The sequence below is a fragment of the Canis lupus genome, chromosome 8, assembly GCF_003254725.2.
Source record: "Canis lupus dingo isolate Sandy chromosome 8, ASM325472v2, whole genome shotgun sequence".
In the NCBI taxonomy this organism is placed as follows: Eukaryota; Metazoa; Chordata; class Mammalia; order Carnivora; family Canidae; genus Canis; species Canis lupus.
In genome coordinates, this window is record NC_064250.1 from 38,664,145 (window position 1) to 38,689,029 (window position 24,885).

Here is a 24,885-nt window from a genome sequence, read left to right on the forward strand (position 1 = left end):
CATTATGAAAAATAATCAATAAAACAAAAATCATGTTTCTTCAGCCATACTCCAAGACTCCTTGAGGGTTAAGAGAGTGTTACTCTTTCTTCAGTAGCCTCTACTGTAGGCTTTTGATGAAATATTGTGAATACATTGAGGGGGTTCATTTTAAATAACTCATTCTGTGACTTTTTTTTTAAGCAAATAAAAAGAAACATTGATGAAAAGCATGCCCGGCTTTACCAAACTCTGAATGAAGGCAAACAGCTGGTGGCATCTGTGAGCTGTCCCGAACTAGAGGGCCAGATTACAAAGCTAGAAGAGCAGTGGCTGGCCCTAAACAAAAAAATTGACCATGAACTACACAGACTACAAACACTTCTCAAGCATCTGCTCAGGTATGTTTTCTTGGGAATGGATTGTGCTCAGATTTCCATGTGGAGAAAGACCTCAGAGGGATCCTGTGATCAACCAGTTTTTACATGTGGTGTCCCTATTGTAAGGTTTTTCGTCAACAATCTAAAGCACTTGGGTCCCTTTTCTGGGCTAAATGGGATCTCGGGTCTCTAAGATTAGTTTGCTATACTCAGGGTAATATGTAATCAGTTCTATGAAAACTAGGAATTATGTTATAAAATTATACACGTTAACGTGTATCCTGTGATAGCGCTTTTTTCTATTCTCGAAGTTTTTAAATTAAAAAATATTAATTTTAACAGAATAGTTTGAAAAAGACTTCAGAGCTCTTCAGAGAATTTTGTTTACTGGATCTAATTTTGAACCCCTTGAGGAAGGTAGAGAACATGGAACATTTGAATCTCTTCATCCCTACCTCGTAGGGAACTCTCTAACCTAAAGAAGTTTAAAAGTTATAAGAGGAGTAGCATTGCTTACATATTTTCCTTCACCTCCAATAAATATGTTAGTATCTAGTCAACAACAGTTTACTAGTATATAACTTTTACAAATGCTGGTTATATTTTTACTATAAACAAATCTGTTGAGAATATTTAGTGAATAAAAATAATTGCTGTCCTTACCAATGGGTTTTTTGCATGACTGTAATGAGAAAATGTTTTAGATTTTTAAAATGCCCATTTTGTTCTAGATTAGTTATAAGTGAGTCATAGAAGACACCAGGAGCATCAGATTTGGAGTGGGATAAAACAGAGTATAATCCTAAAAAAATCGTGATTTTCTGAATAATAGAGCTGATCAACACAGGAAAACATATAGTAAAATGAGAAGAAAATATGCCGATGATGAATATCCTCCAAAGAGTACATTTCTAATTTTCTTTCTCTCTCACTTTGCTCCTGTTAGTTATAACAGAGATTCGGATCAGTTAACCAAATGGTTGGAATCTTCTCAGCAAACTCTGAATTACTGGAAGGAACAATCCCTCAATGTGTCTCAGGACTTGGATACAATCAGAAGCAACATAAACAACTTTTTTGTGAGTTATAATAGAATATACTCAGATAATTATTGTCAGAAATACCAGGGGGAAATGACCATGGTCAATAGTAATAGTGCCCATAATCATTTGTGGGTAAGGGATAAGACTTGGGCTAATAGTAGAGCTATCTGTTTATACTGGTCATTTATATATTTAGAATAATGATAAAGCAGGTTTTTAATTGACCCTACAATATATACATAAATTTAAAACTTCCTCTAACACGGGGTATGCTTTATAAATGCAGGAAATTAACTCCCTGTTCCCCCCCTCCAGTAAAAAACTTAACAGAATTATTAACTCATAAATGTTAAAGTTAATAAATACATGGTTTTAAATTTTCATACAGAACTGATATTTCTCCTAAAATGTTCTATTGTTTTGAGATTTTTCTTTTAAAAAAAAGGAATTACTTTTGTAATATAAATTTATTCCTTCCCATATTCTTTTCTCTACAATTTCATATTCTATGCCAATGATCACTCATTTTGGTGTTAAAATGTAAATATTTTAAAATATACTTGAAAACACCTATAAATACAAAGGAAAGATTTCAAATATTTTAGTTAAAAATTACTTGCATTTAGTTTATTTAGCATGAACTTTGTGTGCTGTTTCTCTTAAAGTTGAAATGATTCGTTTATTTTTTTTTAAATATTAAGCCACTTAAGGGACAGGAATCCTATCTTTTGTTCCCCACCATCTATCTACTGCCTGGAACAGTGCCTGACACTTAGTAAAAAAAAGGTATCTGTGTGTGTGTGTGTGTGTGTGTGTATGCAGGAGCATGTGTGTGCACACATGTACTTATGAACATACACACATAGATACACATACAAACATTTGTGACTTGCATTGAGTTCAGTGATTTAGTTTTGGACTCTAACCAGTTAATTCTGACTCTTTGGTATTCTTTGCTGTTTTCAAGTTTTTAACATTTCTAAATGATCCAACTGCTACCTCTAGGAGTTTTCAAAGGAACTTGATGACAAGTCCTCCTTGAAGACCGCAGTTGTAAGTACCGGGAGCCAGCTTCTTCATCTGAAAGAAGCCGATACGGCCACGCTGAGAGCTTCTTTAGCACAGTTTGAACAAAAATGGACAATGCTCATAACTCAGCTTCCAGATATTCAAGAAAAACTTCACCAGGTAGGTATTTAAAGATGCAGCATTCGAATTAGCATTCACTTGTTAGCTCACAACTCCTTTAAAATTATTTCTCTGACTCAATAATTTTCATTGACACTACCTATTTTTCTCTGGCACCACTGAATATAGGTCTTAATTACTGGACTCTCCTCTAGTAGGATCTTTCTTAACAGAGAAATCAGGCTTAATTACTTTATTTCCCAGTTTATCTGCATCACTGTGTTAGTTTATGTGAAGGTCATTGTCATTGTTTTGGGGTCACTTATTCTAAGCTTGAATGCTGGGTTTGTTTTTGTGAGTCACCTGCATAATTATGTAGCAAGACCTTTCATCAAACCAGGTATCATCTCTAGTGGATGCCCTGATTCATTTTGTCAACGGCAGGTAATTAAATGGAAATCATTTTGTCCTTGCAGCTTCAGATGGAGAAATTGCCATCTCGTAAAGCAATCATGGAAATGATTAGCTGGATGAACAATGTGGAACATCAAACTTCAGATGAAGACTCTGAGTGCTCACTGAGTTCTGCATCTCAAGTGAAAAGTCTTCTTCAGAAGTACAAGGTAATCAAATAGAGCCAGAAGCCTTTTCATTAAATAAGAAGACAAGTCGGTCGGAAGGGAAATACAGAACAAAGAGACATGTAGGATGTGATTTAGAAAAAACAATTCCAGAAGCAAGGAGTGGGGTGTTTGGTGATTTTAGGCAGAAGTTAGTATACTTGTTCTTCTTCTGCCTGGTTTCCTTTGGTAGTTTCCATCAATCACCATAGGACAGAATCCAAGCTTTTAGTGGCTCTGGCCCCTCATTGGCCTCATCTTTTCATCTCCACCAAGACCCTAGACTGTGCCGAAAGCACATGAACCAACTGTGTCTGGTATTCTCACCACTTGTGCTTTTGTGCGTACTGCTCCTTCAGTCTGGAATTCTAGTGCCCCACCCCTAGCTGTAGAAATGCTCTTTGTCATCTTCCAAGAGTCTGCTCAAGTATCTCCTGATTTAGAAATCTACTCCCGACTCTCCCTGCCAGATGAGTTTATTCTCTGAGATTAGGTATCTCCATGGTGCTGTAATTATTTGCTTACTTGCCTATCTTCCCACCTGGGCTTAGCTTCTTGAGAGCAGGGGCTATCCTTCACCTGCCCGAAATAGTGTGTACCTAGCCCAATACCTGACATCCAGTAGATATTTGGTAAATGTTCTTTGTGTAAGGGAATGCGTAAGGAAAAGTTGATAGCCTTCTACAAATAGATATGAATGTGGCTTTCCCCATGATATTTGATTTCATGTAGATTTAACTAACACTGAACAAGCCACACACAAGCATTTATCATGTGCCAGGCAAGTTTGCCACTAGGAACACAGGAGATAAATGAAGACTCTGGTCATTGTTTTCAAAGACCTCACAGTTCTGATGGATCGAGCCTCTTGATAGACAGAGGGTGAATACCTTGGTCAAGGCATATTAGCAAGGATTTTATTTCTATATGTTAGCACATCCTCACTTCAGTGAGTAGTAGAATCTTTGGAGGGTCCAAGTATATGTATTCTTATAAGTTCTAGTAACCTAGCACATACCAAATGGTTTTCTCCCTGACGCCTCCAGAGAGGTATTCGAACTTCCCAGGATAAGCCCAACAAGGCTTGACAGAAACTTGGTTGCCTGGCCTGGGGTGTTTTTAGGATTGCTCTAGAACTTAAAGTTCTCCAAACCTGAAGGCCTAGATTGTTCCTAGAGGAACAGTGAAGTGACCTAAACAGGCAAAGTCCCTTGATGTCCTGGGTTTTCTGGGAGCGTCTTAACTAGAGACTCCCCATCCTCATTTCCACAAGACTGCAGGGTGGCTCTGAAGTCCAGTGTAGCTCTCAGGAAGCCACTTGCAGGGACCCTTTGTCAATCCCTGCATCCTGAATTTGATTCAGATGATGTAGCTACCATACATGATATCTCCCCTTTGACTTTTCAGTCTATTTGAAGGCAGCGAGTCTCTGTTCCTAAGCATGTGGAATTCTCCAAGAGACTCTACTCAAAGCAGACATTCAGAGGGGCTGGGGGAAGGGCAGAAAGTAACTCCAGACAGGTGCCCCTTGATTAATGAATGAATGGGAGTTTGGTGTTCCCTAGCAGGAACCAGAGGGGGAATCTGAGTCAACCCACTTTGGTTTTGGTTGTTTAACTTTGTTTGTTTGTTTTAGGAGTTCAGAATGGAAATGGACTATAAACAATGGATCGTTGACTTTGTGAACCAGTCATTACTTCAGTTAAGCACCTGTGATGTAGAAAGTAAGCGCTATGAGAGAACAGAGTTTGCAGAGCACCTGGGAGAGATGAACCGCCAATGGCACCGGGTACATGGAACACTAAATAGAAAGGTGTGCTCATGTGTCACACTTTGTGTGATTTGGCCTTTGCAAAATACCACTTTCTGAAAAATTTGAGAAGACATTCACATGGTTAATTTACAGTTTAGCCTAATAATCCTCTCCTTTGTAGCCCTTTTATAAAGCATGTGTTCTGGCATTCTCCACTGGTACCTATAAGAGAATATGAAGAAATTCTTATTTCTTTGAGATTTCTGAGTAGGAAATTGAGTTAGGCAAGTGAAGAGGAGAAACTTTATTTAAGAAGTTGTCAAGTATGTGAGACTACTAACTGGTCGGAGATTTTGACATTTTCTATGAAAGTAAATGTTCAAAAGTGGCAAAGCTATTACAGCATTGAAAAGATTATGAAAAGGAAGAAAAATGTATGTGGCCTTTTGGTAGATTTTCATTCCATGACCCTGAAAATATTAAGAAAACTTATTCGTAGAGAAATATTCAGTACTTATATATAATAGTAACAATTGGTTGATTTCTTTATGTGTAAAGAATGCATACAAATGGGTTTATACAATTAAGATTCAAGTGCATGAATGGACAAAGAACATGAACAGAGAATTTATAAAAGAAAATTTATAATTAGCAAATCAGCATGGAAAGATTCCAACTTTAACTATCAGGCATTCAAAATAAACATTATTAACACTATATTTCTAATATACTATTATTTATAATATTAGTAAATACTAAATTAGAAAATTTAGTGAGAAAAGATAAAAACTAAAGCTATCCCATTCATATGTAGATAATGGCTTACATATTTTTTGGAAAGAAAAATTCAGAAAATTTCAAGAACTAGAATAATCACCTTATTTCTTAACCTAGCCGTGCCACCTCTTACACATTTATCTTAAATCGATAGCCCTTCAAAAAATGAAAAAATATTCACACAAAGTGTTCAATTCAACATTATTTATACTGATAAAACACAAAATGCCTTCATTTCCAACTATAGAGGAATAATTGATCAAATTATACTGTGTCCATTTGATAAAATATTGGGCAGCCTTTTAAATTAATGTGAGGCCTATGTCAACCAGCCGAGCAAGTGCCTATGACTGATATATTGGAAAAGGCACATAAAACTTTACAGGTACTCTGATTGTAACCTAATAAAAATCATGAGCATAGAAATGAGAAGAATTACAGACACTAAAAACAGTCATTATTTTATTAAATTGATTATTTGTGATATTTTTTATATTGACTTAATTTCTAAGCCACTCTAATGGAAAATATCTCAGGAAAGAAAGTTTTCTTAAAAGAGCTATATAGGTATATCAATAGGTAATGCAATGGAAAAATATTGAATGTTAGCAACAGGATTTTATTTCAGATAAGTATTATGGAACTCCAAAACAGCCAGCTTTCTTAGGTTAGCTTTCATTTCATATGTTAAAGGGGATTTTAATTCTGTTTCCTAATTTATGAATCTTGATTCCAAAAGTTATTGGGAAATCTTATGCTAAATATTAAGGAATCTGAGAAGAAACAAAATTATTTTCTTAAAAGTAACTGTCATGACATTTACATTTTAAAGCATGTGGTTTAAAATAAAGGTTTAAGGGCACCTGGGTGGCTCAGTCGGTTAAGTGTCTGCCTTCGGCTCAGGTCATGGTCCCAGAGTCCTGGGAAGGAGCCCCTCCTCAGGCCCCCTGCTCAGTGAGGAGCCTGCTTCTCCCTCTCCCTCTGCCTGCCACTCTCTGTACTTGTGCTCTCTCTGTCAAATAAATAAATAAAACCTTTAAAAATATATAAAATAAAGTTTTATTTTCTTATTTATAACTTACAGATACAACATTTAGAACAACTTTTGGAAAGTATCAGTGAGAATGAAAACAAAATACAGATTTTGAACAACTGGATGGAGGCGCAGGAGGAAAGACTGAAAACTTTACAAAAACCTGGAAGTGTGATCTCAGTGCAGAAGATGCTCCTGGATTGTCAGGTGAGTAGGCACATGGCTCCTGTCCCCACGCAGGGTCAGGCTGGTTACATGGCCGTGTTGTTTAGTCGCTGCTTCTGCCCCAAGGAGTAGGGCAAGTAGCTGTACTTTCTGAGGGTCTCTTCCAAACCCCCAGTTACTTACTTTGTTATGTAAAGTAGATAATCATCCATGGATTCTACAAAATTACAAAGTGCTCTTTTTTTTATGACAAGAAGAACAAGGTCTTTTCAGTTATTGTTGTTCTTAAGACTTGACTGTTACTCCTGAAAGAAAACATTCAAAGGAAATTTTGATTTGATGTTTTCTGATTTTTGTGTTTTTTTATGAACTTACCCAATATTTACAAAATTATTCTAAGGTTTCCATTATTAGTATTTCATTCTGCTTCTTCAGAGGAAAATGATTTTCTGTTACCTACTACATGATGTGTTCTGAAAGGGCCACTTGTCCCTTGCAACCACTGCCTAAATCACATTCGAGCTGAAAACTATTGGCCATGCCCTTTGTTTTGTTCAGTTTTCATTTGCCAGGTCACTTAGCCTTGGAGATACCCTCACCCAACTGTAGATTAATCCTCCTCGAGTACCACCCTGATTGTGTCACTCCCTATTGAAAACACTTCAGCTGTCCCTATAGCTACATGGCACAGGTTAGGCTGCTTCTGCACCTACTGCATGAGAGCATGGCTGCACTCCCCATTGGGGCTGTAAGGCCAGCTCACACCCCAGTTCTACTGAGAAGGTTACAGAAGAGTACTGGGGGGATCCCTGGGTGGCGCAGCGGTTTGGCGCCTGCCTTTGGCCCAGGGCATGATCCTGGAGACCCAGGATCGAAACCCACGTCGGGCTCCCGGTGCATGGAGCCTGCTTCTGTCTCTGCCTGTGTCTCTGCCTCTCTCTCTCTCACTGTGTGCCTATCATAAATAAATAAAAATTTAAAAAAAAAAAAAAAAAGAAGAGTACTGGGCATGGTGTGTAAGCAGCACTCATTATAAGAGATCTTTGCAAGCCATCCTGCCCTGTTTCTAAGTACCCACTAGCCGTTTCCATTTAGAATTCTTACAGCCACCTCAGAATCAATATACCTCCTGACCGGAAGCCTACACTTCATGGGTCCATGCTGCACCATCCCCCACAGACCACCCCGGTTTCACTTGAGTTCTAAACTAGCCACAGCATACGGTGCCATCACTATTTCCAGATGAGGAAATGGGAGGCTTGGAGGTTTAATGACTTAATGTCTGGTCAGACAGCCAGTACCAGGCAGACATGGAATGGAGACCAGATCTCCTGGATTCTTTCCACTATACCACAATATATATATATATCTAGACTCTTCTAAAATCTAGATGATCCAAGTAATAATTGAAATTATTGTAAGAACTCATACTGTAATAATTACAAAAATTGAATTGAATATATTGCCATTAAAATGTCTTTAGGTGTCATGTTATTTAATTATGTACTCTAATGGCATTTTTACTTGAAAAAGTCAATAACCTGTCTCTTATATCTTATTGCTCTATAATATTGTACATATGAAAACCTTTCCCTCTTGCCCTTCCAGGATATAGAAAATCAACTTGCAATTAAATCCAAAGCCCTGGATGAGTTGAGACAAAGTTACTTGACTTCGGAGAGTGGGACAATGCCACTATTAGAAGACACAGCATCCAGAATTGATGGATTATTTCAAAAAAGGAGCAGTGTTATCAACCAGGTACTAGATAGAACTCATTTGAAGTATACTATTTCTCTTCATATATTCTTTCATCTTTCTCTGTTGTTGTGTAATCACAGAAACTCATGCCATGCTGAAAACTGAGAAATTGCTCAGAGAAATACTGAAGTAAGGAAAAGCATTTCAAATCCCATGTTTTATTTTGTTTTGTTTTGTTTGCACTGGATAATTAGCAGTAGAGCCAGCAATTCTAAAACCATTGGCAGGCTAGAAATCCATTTGGTTATCTTTGTTTTGTCTAATGTATTCACAGACAAAAATGTCTCCACCCTCCAACCCAACAGAGCATCTGGTACCATTTCCTAACCAGATACACAGGAGCAGCTAAGGAAAAGCACGTCCAAGGAGGTGACTCAGGGAGAGAGTGATCCTGTCTCCTATAGCCTCTATTAAGCTAGAAGCATGGTCAGCATATAAAGAACTCCAGAGGCAGTAAAGAAGCATAGCATGTGGTGAGGAGAAAGTAAAGAGAAAGAGTGTAGAAGACGTCTGGTCATTTTATGAAAGACACGTTAAAGTCTGCATTTAGCCCTTCCAGGAGTAGAGCACCAAAAAACCAAAAACAGGCATCTCTAGATGTTACAGCTTTGACAGTGCCCCACAAACGGAGGGGGAAACTATAAATACTATAGAAAACTATAAACTATAAATAGCCAATTATAGAGGTGTGTCCATACTTCGTAGAGGTCCTTATTATGGATATATTTGTTATCTACTAAAATCTGCTTTTGACCATTTGTTCCAAGAAGGAATTGGGAATAACCTGTATGAGTGAAATGCATAGGTGACTCTCAGCCTCATTTCTGCCCCATAACTTAGGCAGGAAAATAGAGACGAGCTTCACGTATCTTGTGTAAGTTGTTTGTTAAACATATCTTCTATGAGGCACTATGCTCACTGCCCATAGTACAAAGATTAACAAAAAAATAAGTGGGCCCTACCCTCAAAGAACTCACAGGCTACTAGAGGAAATATACTTGAACAGATAGTCACAACACAATGAATTATAATTAAAATGTTGAGGTAAAAAAGCTTGAGTTAATGAAAGTAAAAAAAAAAAAAACATGCAGGTGGTACTACCATAGAAGATAGACATGTAGATAAATTGGATAGAATTAAGAGCCCAGAAATAAACCCTCACATTATAGTCAACTAATTTTAGATAAGGATGCCAAGACAGTTCCAAGGTCGGGGGGATAGTCTTTCCAAAGAATGGTACTAGAAGAGCTGTATATCCACATTCAAAAGAATGAAGATGAACCTCTACCTTCGCACCATATATAAAAATTAAATGGATCAAAAATAGTGCTACAACTACAAAACTCTTAGAAGAAAACCTAGGCCTGAATCTCCATGACGGGATTAGGCAATAGTTTCTTAGATATGACACCAAAAGCACAAGCAATAAAAGAAAAAATAAACCAACTCAGGGGTTAAATAACTTGCCCAAGATCGAAAGCTCACAGATTGTCATTGAAATGTTTGCAACTCCCCCAGTGGTCTCAAACTGAAATGCCTAAATCAGATACCATAGTGGAATCCTTAGAAGGGAACAAAATGATTGAGAGAGGCTCTTCTTAATGATTTTCTAAATATGTTTCCACTTCTCATATAGGTCAATGAACTCAAGACCTCCATGCAGTCTGTTTTACAGGAGTGGAAGGTTTATGATAAACTGTATGAGGAAGTGACGATGATGACAATCCGATTCTGGTACTGCATGGACCACAGCAAGCCTGTGGTTTTATCATTAGAGGCCTTAAGATGCCAGGTTCAGAACCTTCAGGTAAATTAACCAGATCTTGGCCCAGTACACTGTTGGCAGAAAATCTCCAGTGGAATCAAGCGCAGAAATTGACACAATTGCCTTTGTGCTGTCCACAGAGAAGCACAAAACAGTATTTTAAATAGCAGCATCAAAAGTATAACATGGAATTCCAAAATGAATCACATGAGCCAGATGAGTGAAATTTTGTAACAGGATGCATTGGATTTTTCGTCATTGTTCATGTCCATATTATTTCACTGTTTTGGGTTTTGGGGGGTATGTGTGTGTTAGTATACATTTTAAAGTTCTGTCTCAAATGAAAGAATGTCATCTCAGTTTTCTTCTTCACATTTCTAGTAATTTTTCCCAGTCCTATTGAGGTTTGAGTGTTCATAGAATTGTGATACAGCAGCAAGTGTTGATCAGTGGCTGCCTCCTTTGGATGTGGCCAGGCCATTCTGAAAGAATGTACCTGCTCTTTCTCTCAGTCTCTTCAAGATGAAGCTGAGAGCAGTGAAGGAAGTTGGGAGAAACTGCAGGAGGTGATTGGAAAACTCAAAGATCACTGCCCCTCGGTTGCTGAAATAATTGAAGAGAAATGCCAAGATACTCATGCCAGGTATGCTTTAAGATACAGTTTGAATAACAGCAGATATCTTTATCTCAACAACATATGGTGAATGAAGTGACATAGGCTTTGTAAAGTCATCTTAGTCATCAGAGATAACTGGTTTTATGCTATTTTGGTTTCTTCTGCTTCAAAGCATTTAGTGTAAGTAAGATTTGATTTTGTGAAGGCTATTTCTTGCCTTGTAACCAGAGTAGCCAGTTTCAGAGGGCATAGACTAACTGCTCAGTGCAATCCCAGGGACACAAAAATCCCAGGCAGAGACAGGCTACAGAGTAGTCAGAAGAACAATCTGATTTACTGGAAACATAAGCTGGAAGAAAAAAGCTGTTATTATTCCTCTTGGGGAAATGATTTGTGAGGTTGGAGGGAATTCCTGGATGAACTGCTTATGGTAGGAAGCTCCTTCTAAGGAGTGTGGCCCTAGTTAATTGCAAGGCTTTTATTCTGTTGCGTAGGACATGAAATTCGGCCTAAAGATAATTTGCTCCAGGGACAAAGACAGATTCAGCATCTCTGGTAAATCCACTTTGAACAAGGGACATCAAGTGTATATGCCCTGCAGTGGCATCATCAGCTCTTGATCCAGTCCTTATTGGGAGAAGGGAAGGAAGGGGAATAAGGAGGAACATAGACATGTATCTGATGCCACTTCTAGCATTGGGGCCACCCTTCAAACTTGGTGGCGCAGTTTGCTAATTAAACGGATTCAGTTGCCACTGCACAAACACGTTCAGTTGTTGGCACAAGAATATATCAGAAGGCTGGTTAAAAAGGTTGGAGAAAATAGCACCAAAATGCTAATGGTAGTTGTCTATAAATTAATGAGATGTCAGGAGGTTTTTTTACCTTCTCTTTATAGCTAGGTAGGCAAGTAGGTAGGTAGGAAGGTAGGTCAATAAGCTAGATACAGATGTAGGGATAGATAGATTTAAACATACATGTTTTGTGGGGTTTTGTTTTCTTTTTATTTTATAATTGAGTGTATATTATATTGGTAAGTAGGAAAAATATTGCTAAGAAAAAGCACTGTTCTGAATAGGTTATTGAAATCCATAAAAATAAAGCATTTGTGCCATTTTTCACCTTTTCCATCCATTTAGCAGGGTTAAGGATATCCTGAAACAAGCATTTTCATAGGCTGCAGGTGAAAGTGTAAATGTTATAATGTTTCCAGAAAGCTAGTTTGGCCACATATATACTCATAACCTTAAAAATGTTTGCATAGTTTTATTCTTTGACTAAGTAATTCTCTCAGAAATCTGGTTTAAGGCCAACGTCTTGAAATGCAGGAACAGGTCTTTTGAACAAAGTTGTATCTAAGCATACAATTTGAAAGCAAAATTGAAAAGTACATCAGTATCCATGCTAAAAATTGAATTTGGTAATTAAACAGAAACCAGACCATTAAGGACTATTATGTATAGCCATTTAAAATTAGACTTATTTGTTTTTTATTAATAACATGGAAATTTTTAAGTCACATGGGAAAGAAAGGTACCAGAGTCTATATGTAGAGTAAAAAGTGATTTCCCCTATTCCTGCAGTTATATAAGGAACACGTTGCTTTTGTAATTAGAAAATAATAAATTTGGCATAAATGTAATTTAAATAAGGCCTATTCAATGACCCCTCCCATGTGGAGAAGGTTTCATCAGGCATGCAATTCAGTACTTTGTCTTTGCCTAACAGACGTTCATAATACAATAGATCTTGCAAATCACAAATTTGGTAGGTTTTGTTGATATTAGTTTGATATTTAGCCAACTAAATATCCTAATTTGGACTTCTATTTATATAATGGTGATACATTAATTTTAAAAGGCATTTGTGTCTTCTTAACAACCCATTTGCTATTGACTTACTGATATAATGTGTGCATGTTATGCTTTCACTGTGAGGGGAAGGATGATATGAGGTCCTGTTGTTCATGTTGTTCTGACAGGTGGACCCAGGTAAACCAAGACATCGCGGAGCAGTTGCAGAAGGCCCAGAGTCTGCTACAGCTCTGGAAGGCCTATAACAGTGCTCACACCGAAGCCGCCGCAAGGCTGGAGCAGCAGGAAGCAAAGTACCAACAGCTTGAAAACATCAACATGTCTGGAAACAACCTGGCAGAGATCCTGACCTCAGCCCTGCAGGATGTAAAGGTGGTTGCAAAGCCCATTGGGAAAACCAAGGCCAAAGCAGCCCAATTGATAGGGCCATGACCCAGGAACTAGAGGGACCACAAGGACAAAGAAGTGGGTAGGAGAGGCTCATGAGCAGGCCGTGTAGGACATAAACAAGCCTGGGATGTGCAGGGTTGGGAGGGCCAGGTAGCAGCTCTGAGGCGAGGTCTAGGCAGCAGGTAGCTGGGTCAACGGCATCTGATAATACCGCATTTTAAGTTTCCCCTTTCATTCTAGCAGGTAAATCTCTAAAGCAAAAAAAAGTCTCATGCAAGGTCTCAGATAAAGGCAAAAGTAGTTCAACAGAGTATGATCTTTTAAGAATAATAGATGTTGAATCTCTTGCTTTAGAAATAATTATGGACTCATGCCACATTAATATGGCTTGTCTGTGGGTATAATGATTTTTAGACTATATTTAAGAGTTGTGTGATTTCCTCTGTAATTTTATCCTATTATATTAATGAGTGCCCAGAAAGTGAATGCTCTCTAGTTTTAAACTGGGTCACCAGATCCATTGTGTATCTTCTGATACTATAGGTCAAATCAAAAAGTATTAATTGACTTAGACAATCCAACAAATGTGATCTGTATTTCAAATCAACTTCTACCTAATTTGTTGTTGAAACAAACAAATTTCACATACATTGTATTTATAGAGTAGCCCTAAAATCATTTTGATTAATAATATTCTACAGTCTCTGCAAATGAATTCATTTATGTCACAAAATCTCAGACCGAAAACTGAGTTGCACTGATTCATAAAATTAGCCTTAAAGCAGATTCCTAAAATGTTCGGTGATTAGAGACACAAAACATGGGAATCTACCCAGGTGATCTCTAGTTTCTGTACACTGGAAGCCCCAACTCTGTTGATCATTTGTCAGTTTTAGCTCTGAACTATTTGAGAAGATCACCAGTGATATGCATCATATAAGGAACGCTTAGCTTTTTCAGCTCTTTAAACAATAACAGAAAGCCACGCCCACAATTTTAGGGCATTAATTCTTCTGGATGTTGATAGAGTAGGAGGGATGAGAATTTTTGTTATGATAGGAGGAGGAGGAGTTTTCTGATCACTGCTTCTTCTCCAGGAGCTGCAGCAGGATGTACAGAAGACAAAAGAAGCCTTTCTCCAGAATTCCACTCTCCTGGATCGACTTACACAACTCACAGAGTCTAGCACCCATGTGCCCCTCTCTACACAACTTCACTCCCTGCAGAGGGCTTCTTACTTGGAAAAGATGCTACTTGTGAAAGCTAATGAATTTGAGGTTCATTTCATTTTCCATTCAAGTTATAATCTTGAACATTTGCAAGCTACCCTCAATTCCTTATATCCTATGAAGTAATAGTTTTTAGTGCTTTATGGACTGCTCTTCAGGGAAACTACAGAATAAAGATGCCCTGAACATAAAGATGCCCTGACATGACTGTTCAATCCCATGTGCAATGGGCAGATCTTAGGCAAACATCTGTTCTTCATTGAACATGTTAGTTTAAGAAGTAAGATATTGTATTCCTTTCACTGTTCATATCTCAGTTATTTGGATCTCCAAATGGGTACTCAAGTCATAGAAGTAGCTGCTTAAAGCTTAAACATCTGTTGTATTCTTTATTCACTTTTTGAAAAACCTTTACTGCATGAGCTGTTAAAAAGCTGCTTAGAAGGCCATAGAACTGCAATGTCACATCTCAATATCAACAGGAAGAGAACATTTAGCTAGCAAGCCGAAAGAGCAGAGACCAACCCTCCTCTCTGTGCCCCTTCAAGGAGATGATCCAGTCATCCCCGAAGGCTCAGTGCTTTGCCAGAGGCATAGAGTAAAAACAAACAGTCTTCTGAATATTCATCTCTGGATAGTCAAGATAATAATGAGCTGCTAGGCATTGAAAACATCTTGAGCTTTTATCAGCTTCCAAAACTATGTTTAATTCTGTTATATATGCATGTGAAAATTTCTAATGAAAATTTCTCTTGTTCTAGTTTGTTCTGTCACAATTCAAGGATTTTGGGGACCAGTTGGAATCTTTAAAAGGTCTCATTATGCGTGAAGAAGAGAATTTGGATAAACTTTACCATCAAGAAAAAGAAGAAAACCCTGATTTATTCCTGGTATTGCCAATGTTTGTGTTTTCTTAGGGCTTAGACTCAACCATAGGATAAAAAATAAGCTAATGACTGTCAAGTTATAGAGTCTATTTGTATCTTCACTCAGCACAGTCAGTTATATGCCATTCATTCTTGACCTTATTTGCCCTAAGGCCTAGAAAAGTATGACAACAGAGAGATCTATTTTAGTAATATGCCACAGTAAATTTAGTAGATTTAAAAATGTTTGACATCAATAAATAAATAAATATATGTTTGACATCTTTACTAATTAGCTTCAGTGAACTGGAATAATCTAAGAATTGGCTGTTGTGATTAATTGAATTTTTCTGGTTGGCTGAAGATCAAAAGTAAAAATCCTATTAAATTAATTCTATTCTTTTTCTTTTTCTTTCTTTATTAAGTTAGTAAGTTTAGTATAAGTAACAACAAAATTTGGATTCTGCAAACTCCGAAGGACCAATATTCATAACCTAGATCAAGAGTCAACTAACTATGACACACTGTCCAAATCCTGTCTTCCACGTGTTTGTATAAAATGTTATTGGCACACAGTCATGCCCTTCCATTTATTAACTGTCTATGGGAGTTTTCATGTTGCAGGGGCAAAGCTGAGTAGTTATAACAAAGATCATATGGCCCATAAAAGCTAAAATATTTATGATCTAGCCCTTTATAGAAAAAACTTGCTGACCCTCACCTAGATTACTATGGCAAAGTTCTGTAGTGATAATGTGGATATTGTGAAGGACATTTGCTTAGCGTATCATTGACCTAGATGCTGTCCCTGGAGTATTTTAAAAATAACATTTTGCTGAGTTTGCTTTCTCATGATTTCATGTTCTATCAAAATATGAATGTTTTAAGTACCATGCTTTACTGGGGTTATTTTAATTAAGGATTAAATTTTCATTGGATCTGTAGGTAAACTGCACGATATATTGAAGGTCAAGTTATTGGCAGACTGCATGGGACTCTTAAGGTTCTAAATGAGTCCTTAAAAAAAAAACAATAACAACAACTCATTTCTATCTGCCTTAAAGACAAAATCTGACTTCATTTTCTATTTCCTGGGCCATTCAGGTGCTGCCCACATGTGCACTTGTCCTAGACAAGCCACAGGACTGGGAGATCAGAGTTCAGATCCGGCTCTCATACTAACTGGCTATTTGACTGTGGGCAAATCATATACCTACCTAGGCCCCAATTTTCCCTCATTTTTGGGATAAGAATGGTCTGCAGCATCACTGAGGCCTTTTCATCCTCTAGATATCTTACCTCCAGAAACCTGAAATGTAATTTTTTTAATAGAAACATGTGCTGGCACTGACGGCCCAATCACCTGATGTTGAACATTTGAATGCAGTAAGCCTCAAGCTCCCACTTAGTGACATAGCTGTAAAGACGTTACAAAATATGAACCGACAATGGATTCGGGCCACAGCAACAGCACTGGAACGCTGCAGGTCAGAGCATCCCATCTCTACCATTCTGTTTCAGTGAGGCTAAAATCATCAGCTTGAGCTCAGTAACATCACTGTTTTATGGCTGTGTCTTGTTTGTTTATAAACCTTTGTAGTGAGCTTCAGGGAATTGGACTGAATGAAAAGTTTCTTTATTGCTGTGAAAAATGGGTCCAGCTTTTGGAGAAGATAGAAGAGACCCTCAAGGTGAATATTGGCAACAGCCTCCCAGCTCTCCTGGAACAGCAGAAAACATATGGGGTAAATCTTTGCTCTCTACTAGTTTGTACCCTCATCCTGGGGTGGGAGTCCGGGAAAGATAGATACTCATTGTATTTTATTTAAATCAATTCTGGTGTGCCTGGGTGGATCAGTTGGTTAAGCATCTGCTTTCAGCTCAGGTCGTGATCTCAGAATCCTGGGATCTAACCCCATGTCAGGCTCCCTGCTCAGTGGGGAGCCTGCTTCTCCTCCCTCTGCCACTTTCCCTCCCTGTACTCTCTTGCTCTCTCTCAAAAAAATAAAATCGTTAAAAAAGAAACAAAAAATCTATCAATCCCTAAATACTGATTATATGTCTTTAGGCAGATTCATTTGTCAATTGATTATTTGTAACATTCTCACACATTTCATAAATGTCAACATTTTGTTTTAATGCTCTATTTTATTTATGAGAGAACTCTAAGATTTTCTGTAGTAGGCGGAAACTTCTCACACAACTTTGCTTCCATAGAATGCAAACATACCAAGAGCAGACTGAAATACTTCATCTTTGCACTTTTACTGAATAATTCTCTATAATATTGAAGTACCTGATATAGTTATCATTGCAGCATTAATGACTGGACAGAGGAATTTCCCCATGCTTGTGCTGATGGACATTTGGAAATACTCTTGGTGGTTATAAGCAGATACTGCAGTTTGAAAGTATGCATGATTAGGTCACTATGATTTTTAATGTAACTGATTTAAGCCTACATTGTTACATTAATGCCCTCCAATGAAAATGAAGTTCACTGAACCAAAACACCCTGAATTTAATTACCAAACCTCTTTACAGCTTAGTTTCCTCATCTTTAAATGGGTATGATAATAGTAGTTCTGCAGGCTGAGGAATAAGTGAGATATGCATGTTTTACACAGTGCCTAACAAGTGGTAAATGCCCTATCAATGGGCATTAGATGTAGTTATTATTAGGCCTTTTTGCTTCTGAGATTATATTCACAGGTGATATTGATGTAATGATTGAGCATCTTTTGCAATTAGGCCCCAATAATTTGAAAATTAATCCCCTCATTGTCCTCTATGAGCTTAGATATTAATAGGAAATACAAGTTTCAGGTTGGTAAAAAGATATCTTCCACCTGATTATTTTCTCTTTTTACCCATATACAGATGTTAGAAGCTGAAGTTTCTATAAACCAGACAATTGCTGATTCTTATGTGACCCAGTGCTTACAACTCTTGGACACAACAGAGATAGAGAAGAGGTAAGCTGTCTGGGGCTTATGATGGTTGCATGTGTGTGGAGGACAACACAGCCAGAGCTGACCTCCCACCACATGGATCTTGACCACTTCAGTGACTTGCAGCCATGTTGGTTGATAGACCATCATGGGGCCAGTCTCCTGACTATTAGGATTGGGGACTTGCTGGTAAGAGGGGTGGCCTTAGGGGACAGTAGATGAGTGCTTTGCAAATACCCACTCACCAAGTATAGTTAATGAAAGTTTTTACCCCAAAGGATTCCTCTGTAGTCTTTTCCTCTCTATCTTCAGCCTCATGACATTTTGCTATTTAAAAAATAATTCTTGGGATCCCTGGGTGGCGCAGCGGTTTGGCACCTGTCTTTGGCCCAGGGCGCGATCCTGGAGACCCAAGATCGAATCCCACATCGGGCTCCCGGTGCATGGAGCCTGCTTCTCCCTCTGCGTATGTCTCTGCCTCTCTCTCTCTTTCTCTCTCTCTCTCTGTGACTCTCATAAATAAATTTTTAAAAAAAATTTTTTTTAAATAAAAAAATAAAAAATAAAAAATAATTCTTAAGGTGCTACTCTTCCTAGCAGATAGCTATGTCACGTATTTGTCAAAGAAAGGATTTCTCTCTCTCTGTGCAACATAGATAGTGTTGGCATCACTGGCAATGCCAGTGAGGCTAACCAGAGTCCCTTACACCAGCGTGGTGACAACAACTGAACCTGCTTGCACAGCTGGTACACATGGTAGACAGAGCCCTCAGGCAGCCTGATCTCTTCAGTGCTTCTCTTAGTGTCCTGATAGCTATTGCTTTTCTTCCCCATCAATAATACACCATACCTCTGAATTTTCTTTGAACATAACTAAGAAATATGAAGTGCATTTCTTAGTAGCTTTGAAGTTACAAATTCAAGCCAGATCCTTGTTCTAGGACAAAAACTAGTTTTGATTTGATCAGTGCAGCAAAGCATGACTTTTCCTATAATAAATAAAAGGCATTATTTATCATGTGGTGGGTTATTTATCTGGAAAAGACTAGTTGAGTAGTTGTGGAAAGCATGTTCTTTATTGCTGAAATGTTGTCAAGTACAACCTTCAGGTAATAGATAATGTTATACAGCATCGGCTCATCACTTCCCATTGGTCCAATATTCTGTTTTCCACACAGCATTTGGCATAATGTAAGTTAAAACAGCTTAAATTTGTTTGAGGAATGCAATAGTGCATGCTGACACAATATACCAGGTCTTGTGCAAATATCTCCTGCTAAACACCTTTGCCACCCACATGCTGCTCCGGCCCTGACATATTTCCCGACATATTTAAATCGAATGTACTCAGATTTTAAGAAGGTTTTTTCCCCACATAAACTGTGCAGATAAACAGCAAATGTGAGTTTCTATTATGCGTTGGTAGTTTTTCTTTTTTCCTACATGTAGATATTAGGATTCTCTAACTATTTGTTTTTCCCAAGACCGGAATTTATTTCAAAGTTCACGAAGCTGAAGGACCAGTGGCAGAGTGCTGCCCAGGGCATCCAGCAGAGGAAGAGTGACATCGATGGGCTGGTGGGGCAGTGGCAGTACTTCACCACCTCTGTGGACAACCTGCTCCGCTTCCTCACCAACACCTGCCACCTGCTGTCTGCCGTGAAGAGCCAGGACTGCTATGGCCTCCACCAAACTAGGAGGCTGATCCGGGAGCTGAAGGTAGCGCATGCGCAATGGTAGTGCGTGGACTTGCAGGGTGGTCACTCTTTGAAAGACGTTCATTCACCTCAAGTTTTAAGGTGTGGTTCAGGTGTACTCTCTGCAGGGGAAGAGCAGCTAGGCAGGGTTACCATGACCGTATCCAGCCTTGTCCCCAGCCCCATGGTGCCAGAAACCCGATCTTACATCTATTTATCCAGAAATAGTGAGGCTTATGGTAAGTAGTGTAAATAGGTAGTTTCAGTCCCTTTAAAGAAGAGCCTGCATGATGTCAAATGGACTATTTTAAAGCTGTCCCTTTAATGCAAATATTGGTGCATATGTTTAAGGGCCCATAATAAGTTTAAGTGTATATTTTTTGTATTTTACCTTTTTTATTTGTTCTCTCCTTTTATATTTGTTTAGCATAGTGTGCATATTCTACTCTTGTGGGTTAGGAGTAAGCTGACTCTTACACCATAGTAATGGGTATCTGCTCTTAATTTCAGGTCTAATACTCTAATTATTTTCTTAATGCTCTTGGATCTATTAATCTTATAGGCTCTTATTCTTTGAAGTATATTCTTTATTTCTCTATGCTTCTGATCATTACACTAAGAATGTTATCCCTTAACAACCATTGGAAATTATTTAAGAACACATTATTTAGTATAGCATATAGTAGTATAAAACATTAGCCTTAGATGTGAATGTACGTGTGGATGTTGCACACATTCTAATCAGATTTGCCTAATGTATATCTAATTTAACATTTATTAGTAGAAAGGGCTCTGAAGGAAATATTCACAAATGTACACAATCAAATTTTGATCATATCAGAGGCTTAAGGAACTTACTTTTTTTCTTTTTAGAGCAAAGAAATTCATTTCCAGAGACAGCAGACTACCTTTGAACTAACTTTAGAAGCTGGGGAGAAGTTACTGAACACAGCTAACCTGGAAACTCAAAACTTGATCGAAAAGAAAATAAGTCAAATTCGGGACGACTGGGAGAACACAAAGCTCCAAGTAGGCGAGATGATTCAACAGTTGCAGAGCAATGTAGAGGTAAACTCACTATGTACTCTTCAGGACTTCAAATACAGGACATAGAATTTTAGTTTGCAGTGCAAAAATGGGAGTGATTTTAGGAAAGCACAGTCTTGTAAGTTTACCAAGGGACCTTGAGTCCTACCAATCCATGAATCACACTAGTTACTTAATATAAAAGAATAATAGGGCATTGAAAAAGCTCAATGTTAAGCCTAGAAATACTTGGTTCTATTTTATATTCACTTTTTTTTTTTCTTTTTTTTTTTTTATATTCACTTTTACGACATAGGAAGCCTCATGGTGTTCTGTTTACAAAGCTAATGTTCCACATGTGGTCTGCCCATGGCTGTAGTGTATGAAAATAAACACAGCCATACTTCCTTTTTTTTCTGTCATCAGAGAATGTGCTTTTCCATGTAAGCACGTGTAGGAATTTCCCAGATAATTTATGATTATATTTTTAAGAACCCAAATGCTTTATTTTGAGTCATTATTGGGAAAAATTATCATTTAGTTAATATGAAAATGTACCAATGCTTTCTTCGTGACTTTGAGCTGCTTTCAACCAAAGGCCCTACACAACTATGCTCTCAGAGTAATTTTGCAGTTTTTCTTTTATTTTCTTTAAATGTTATTTAAAGTGCTTTATGTTTAATTTTTTGTTTCTCTGAGCATACCTACTCCTATAGCCCACTCTCCCTCCTAAAATTTGTTGTACGTGGACCAAAACCAGATAACTGAGCTTATCACAGAAAAATTTTTTGAGTACATAATAAATATGTGCTGAGTTAGGGCCTGAACATTTCTCCTATGAATGAAGCATCTGAATTTTGTTTGGTATATGGGCTCTGTGAAGTTCATTAACTAGGAAAATACTGGTTGAGCACTTTGCCCTGTTTGTAAAATGTGGTAAATGTAGTTAATGGTTTGGAAGGAGAAACAAGGACTATTTTGTTTCTCTCTCCACTTTCTTCTTGTGCTCCAGAGAGTTGATGTTGCTAGACAAGTGACCTCCCCTTATGTGAATTCTGTGTTACCGTAGAATAGGGCCACCCTAGGTGTGTTTAGGTATCAGTTGTACTCAGGTTGAGGTTACTAAAAGTAACCTCAGGAGTAGAAACTTATCCTGATGAACCCATTATAAACATTCTGAACTTGAAAATGCAGGCAGTTGTTTTATCAGTAATATAAGGTTAAAGGAAGATAGATGGTGTGAAAGAATGGTATTGCAGAGGTGGGGAGCGGGGCCTGAACTGCACCTTTAGGTCAACCTTGACTGATGCACTTCCAACCACATGTTCTTGGCCAGTCAGTTTTCTCTGGGCCCCAATTTTCACATTTTAAAGTGTGAAACCCTGTGTGTCTCCTAAGATTATTATAATTACAATGAGATAATAAAATTGAGAATGCTTTGTTAACTATAAAGGGCTTTTAAGCAGAAGGTAGCAATCAGAGCAGTGGTGAGAAATGTCGAGTGAAGTTTCACAGTGAAAGGGGTCACTAAGGCCAAGCTATGTCTCGGAAGAAAGAAGAGAGGGATGACATTATAAAAGAAGACAAGCGAAAGGCTTGAGTGCTTTTGCTTTGTGATGCTATTATAGTGTGTGCCCACAACTGTAAATGTTAAAAATTAATCCTTCACAAGAACCTTTTAAATGTGAACTCCTCCCCAAAAAATATGAACTTTCCCAAAACTGATACACAAGTAAGATTAGATAGATTGAGGATATAGGGAGGGAAGAAGAAATATTTTGAAGCAAAAGCCAGTCAACTCAATAGTTGAAATGAGCAGATGGGCAGCAAGATGGCGTCCGCCAGCAGGGTAGTTCAGGTAGTCAGGCCACATACTCTATTTATAGGGTTCCCTGACAGAAGAGACAATCCTAAACCTAACATATCAGAAGTTTTGAGATCAAAAGACTACCATCTCACTCTTCTTCAATTTCACAGCATTCTGAGAAAAGTAAATTACCAGATTTGCTAATGCATCAGGGTCTACCAGACACTGCAGAAATAATAAAAACATTACCTCAGAAATATAGAAGGAAACTTGTGTCTCAAGAAGAAATTGAACTTATTCAACTTAGAGGTCCAGAATAATCACTGACAGTATGGCTGCTGTTTGTCATCAGACAAAAGAATAGTCTTTACAATTAAGGACTTCCAAAATGGCACATGAGAAATTATACAGTAAACAGTTTGAATTAAAAAAAAAAAAAAGGAAAAGAAAAAGAAATATAGAAAATTTAGATGGATGGACACTTGTATCTCCTAATATATGTATCTTTGTCAGCTTCTTCACAAGCTTACCTAATTGTTTATATATTTATTAAAGTATACATTTTTTTATATCTTTTTTTTTTTAATTTTATTTATGATAGTCACACACACAGAGAGAGAGAGAGAGGCAGAGACACAGGCAGAGGGAGAAGCAGGCTCCATGCACCGGGAGCCCGACGTGGGATTCGATCCCGGGTCTCCAGGATCACGCCCTGGGCCAAAGGCAGGCGCTAAACCGCTGCGCCACCCAGGGATCCCTATTAAAGTATACATTTTTAATGTTAGCCTATTAATTTACTCTCAATTAGCAAGTATTACCAGTGTTGAGCTATTAAAAACATACAATATAAAAAATAAAAAAATAAAAAAGATAAAAACATACAATATCTAGTAAACTATCATGTGTCCCATAATTTCACTTTTGTTTCAGTTTCTTTTTTGGACATGGAAAGATCTACAGACAGAATTGCTGCTTTGGGGAAGTGATTTTTCCTGAAATTGGATGAGGATTAGTGAAAGAATGACTCCATTATTTTTTCTTTATTTTCTTAACATTTTTTCATTCACAAAGTTATTGGAGTATAACTAATTTAAAAAGCGTATCCTACACTAAATGATAAAAGTACAGTCAAGGTAAAACAGGTAACTTTGTGGCATTAAAACTGGGAGTTAATACAAAAGATTATTTGTAACCTATATTCGGAAGAAAATACCATTTATATTCCATTAAAATGGAAAATAAGAGATCAAAATGAATATAACCTAGGAATAGATGTTTGATTAGAAATTGCAGCTTACTATATTGTTAAAGGTGTTAAGAAAGTCTTACTATTTGATTTATTTTACTGTTTTCATTGTCATCATGTATGCAAATTCTGAAAACCACTAACTTTCTCAAACTTAATGTCTGAAAGCCTTATAAAATCAACCTGAATATTTACCTTATTAAGGCTATTTATGGAACTTTAGGGTCTTACAGTGCCAAGGGTATGCATTATTGTGAAAGTAAAGCCTCCCAAAGTTAAATACATTTTCTTCCATACCTTTAATGAAATCTAGAATATGCTTTAAAAAAGTCATCCCTAAAATAGTAAGGGTAGCTCGTGGGCATTAGAGTCGAACTGTTGTTGAGTATTGCTCAGTTGCCTATGGATTAAACTTTACTTTTTTTGCTTAAAAAAAAAATTTGAAATGAGCCACACATGAAGCCATACCAGAGATACTCTGGTTTTAGACAAGTCCTCTCAGGAAAAGAAACTGGGTTTCAGTGAGATCTACAAAAAACACATTTATTGGAGTGGATTAAATGAGTTATTCTGTTTCTACAATTCATTCTTAAAAAGCAAAGTACTTACCAATTTTAATACTGTTTTCAAATAGACTTGGGGCCAGTGTGAAAAGAAAATCAAGGAGTTGAAAAGCAGGCTGCAAGTTATAAAGGCACAAAGTAGAGATCCTCTTCCAGAACTTCATGAGGACCTCCATAGAGAAAAAGAGCTGATTAAGGTATTGTAAGCTGTGAAGCAGTGTTCAAGATAATCACTTACAGCTATGGAGGGACATGGAAGTGTTTTGTTTGCCTTTC

At 37.6% G+C, this 24,885-nt stretch overlaps 1 protein-coding gene and 1 pseudogene across 5 annotated transcripts in view; both read left to right on the forward strand.

The window, feature by feature from the left end:
* Positions 1–24,885, forward strand: part of SYNE2 (spectrin repeat containing nuclear envelope protein 2) — a 319,917-nt gene that overhangs the window by 247,155 nt on the left and 47,877 nt on the right. For all 5 annotated transcript variants that reach the window (XM_025442804.3, XM_025442803.3, XM_025442805.3 and 2 more), the window contains 18 exons: positions 184–380; positions 1,306–1,438; positions 2,408–2,590; positions 3,007–3,153; positions 4,787–4,963; positions 6,765–6,920; positions 8,487–8,639; positions 10,276–10,446; positions 10,917–11,047; positions 13,002–13,206; positions 14,322–14,501; positions 15,215–15,343; positions 16,652–16,806; positions 16,920–17,064; positions 18,200–18,294; positions 19,755–19,989; positions 20,841–21,035; positions 24,681–24,806. In XM_025442804.3, the coding sequence (XP_025298589.1) occupies positions 184–380; positions 1,306–1,438; positions 2,408–2,590; positions 3,007–3,153; positions 4,787–4,963; positions 6,765–6,920; positions 8,487–8,639; positions 10,276–10,446; positions 10,917–11,047; positions 13,002–13,206; positions 14,322–14,501; positions 15,215–15,343; positions 16,652–16,806; positions 16,920–17,064; positions 18,200–18,294; positions 19,755–19,989; positions 20,841–21,035; positions 24,681–24,806 (2,913 nt within the window). The remainder of the gene's footprint in view (positions 1–183; positions 381–1,305; positions 1,439–2,407; positions 2,591–3,006; positions 3,154–4,786; positions 4,964–6,764; positions 6,921–8,486; positions 8,640–10,275; positions 10,447–10,916; positions 11,048–13,001; positions 13,207–14,321; positions 14,502–15,214; positions 15,344–16,651; positions 16,807–16,919; positions 17,065–18,199; positions 18,295–19,754; positions 19,990–20,840; positions 21,036–24,680; positions 24,807–24,885) is intronic.
* LOC112657043 (alpha-ketoglutarate dehydrogenase component 4-like) lies at positions 21,670–24,668 on the forward strand (annotated as a pseudogene).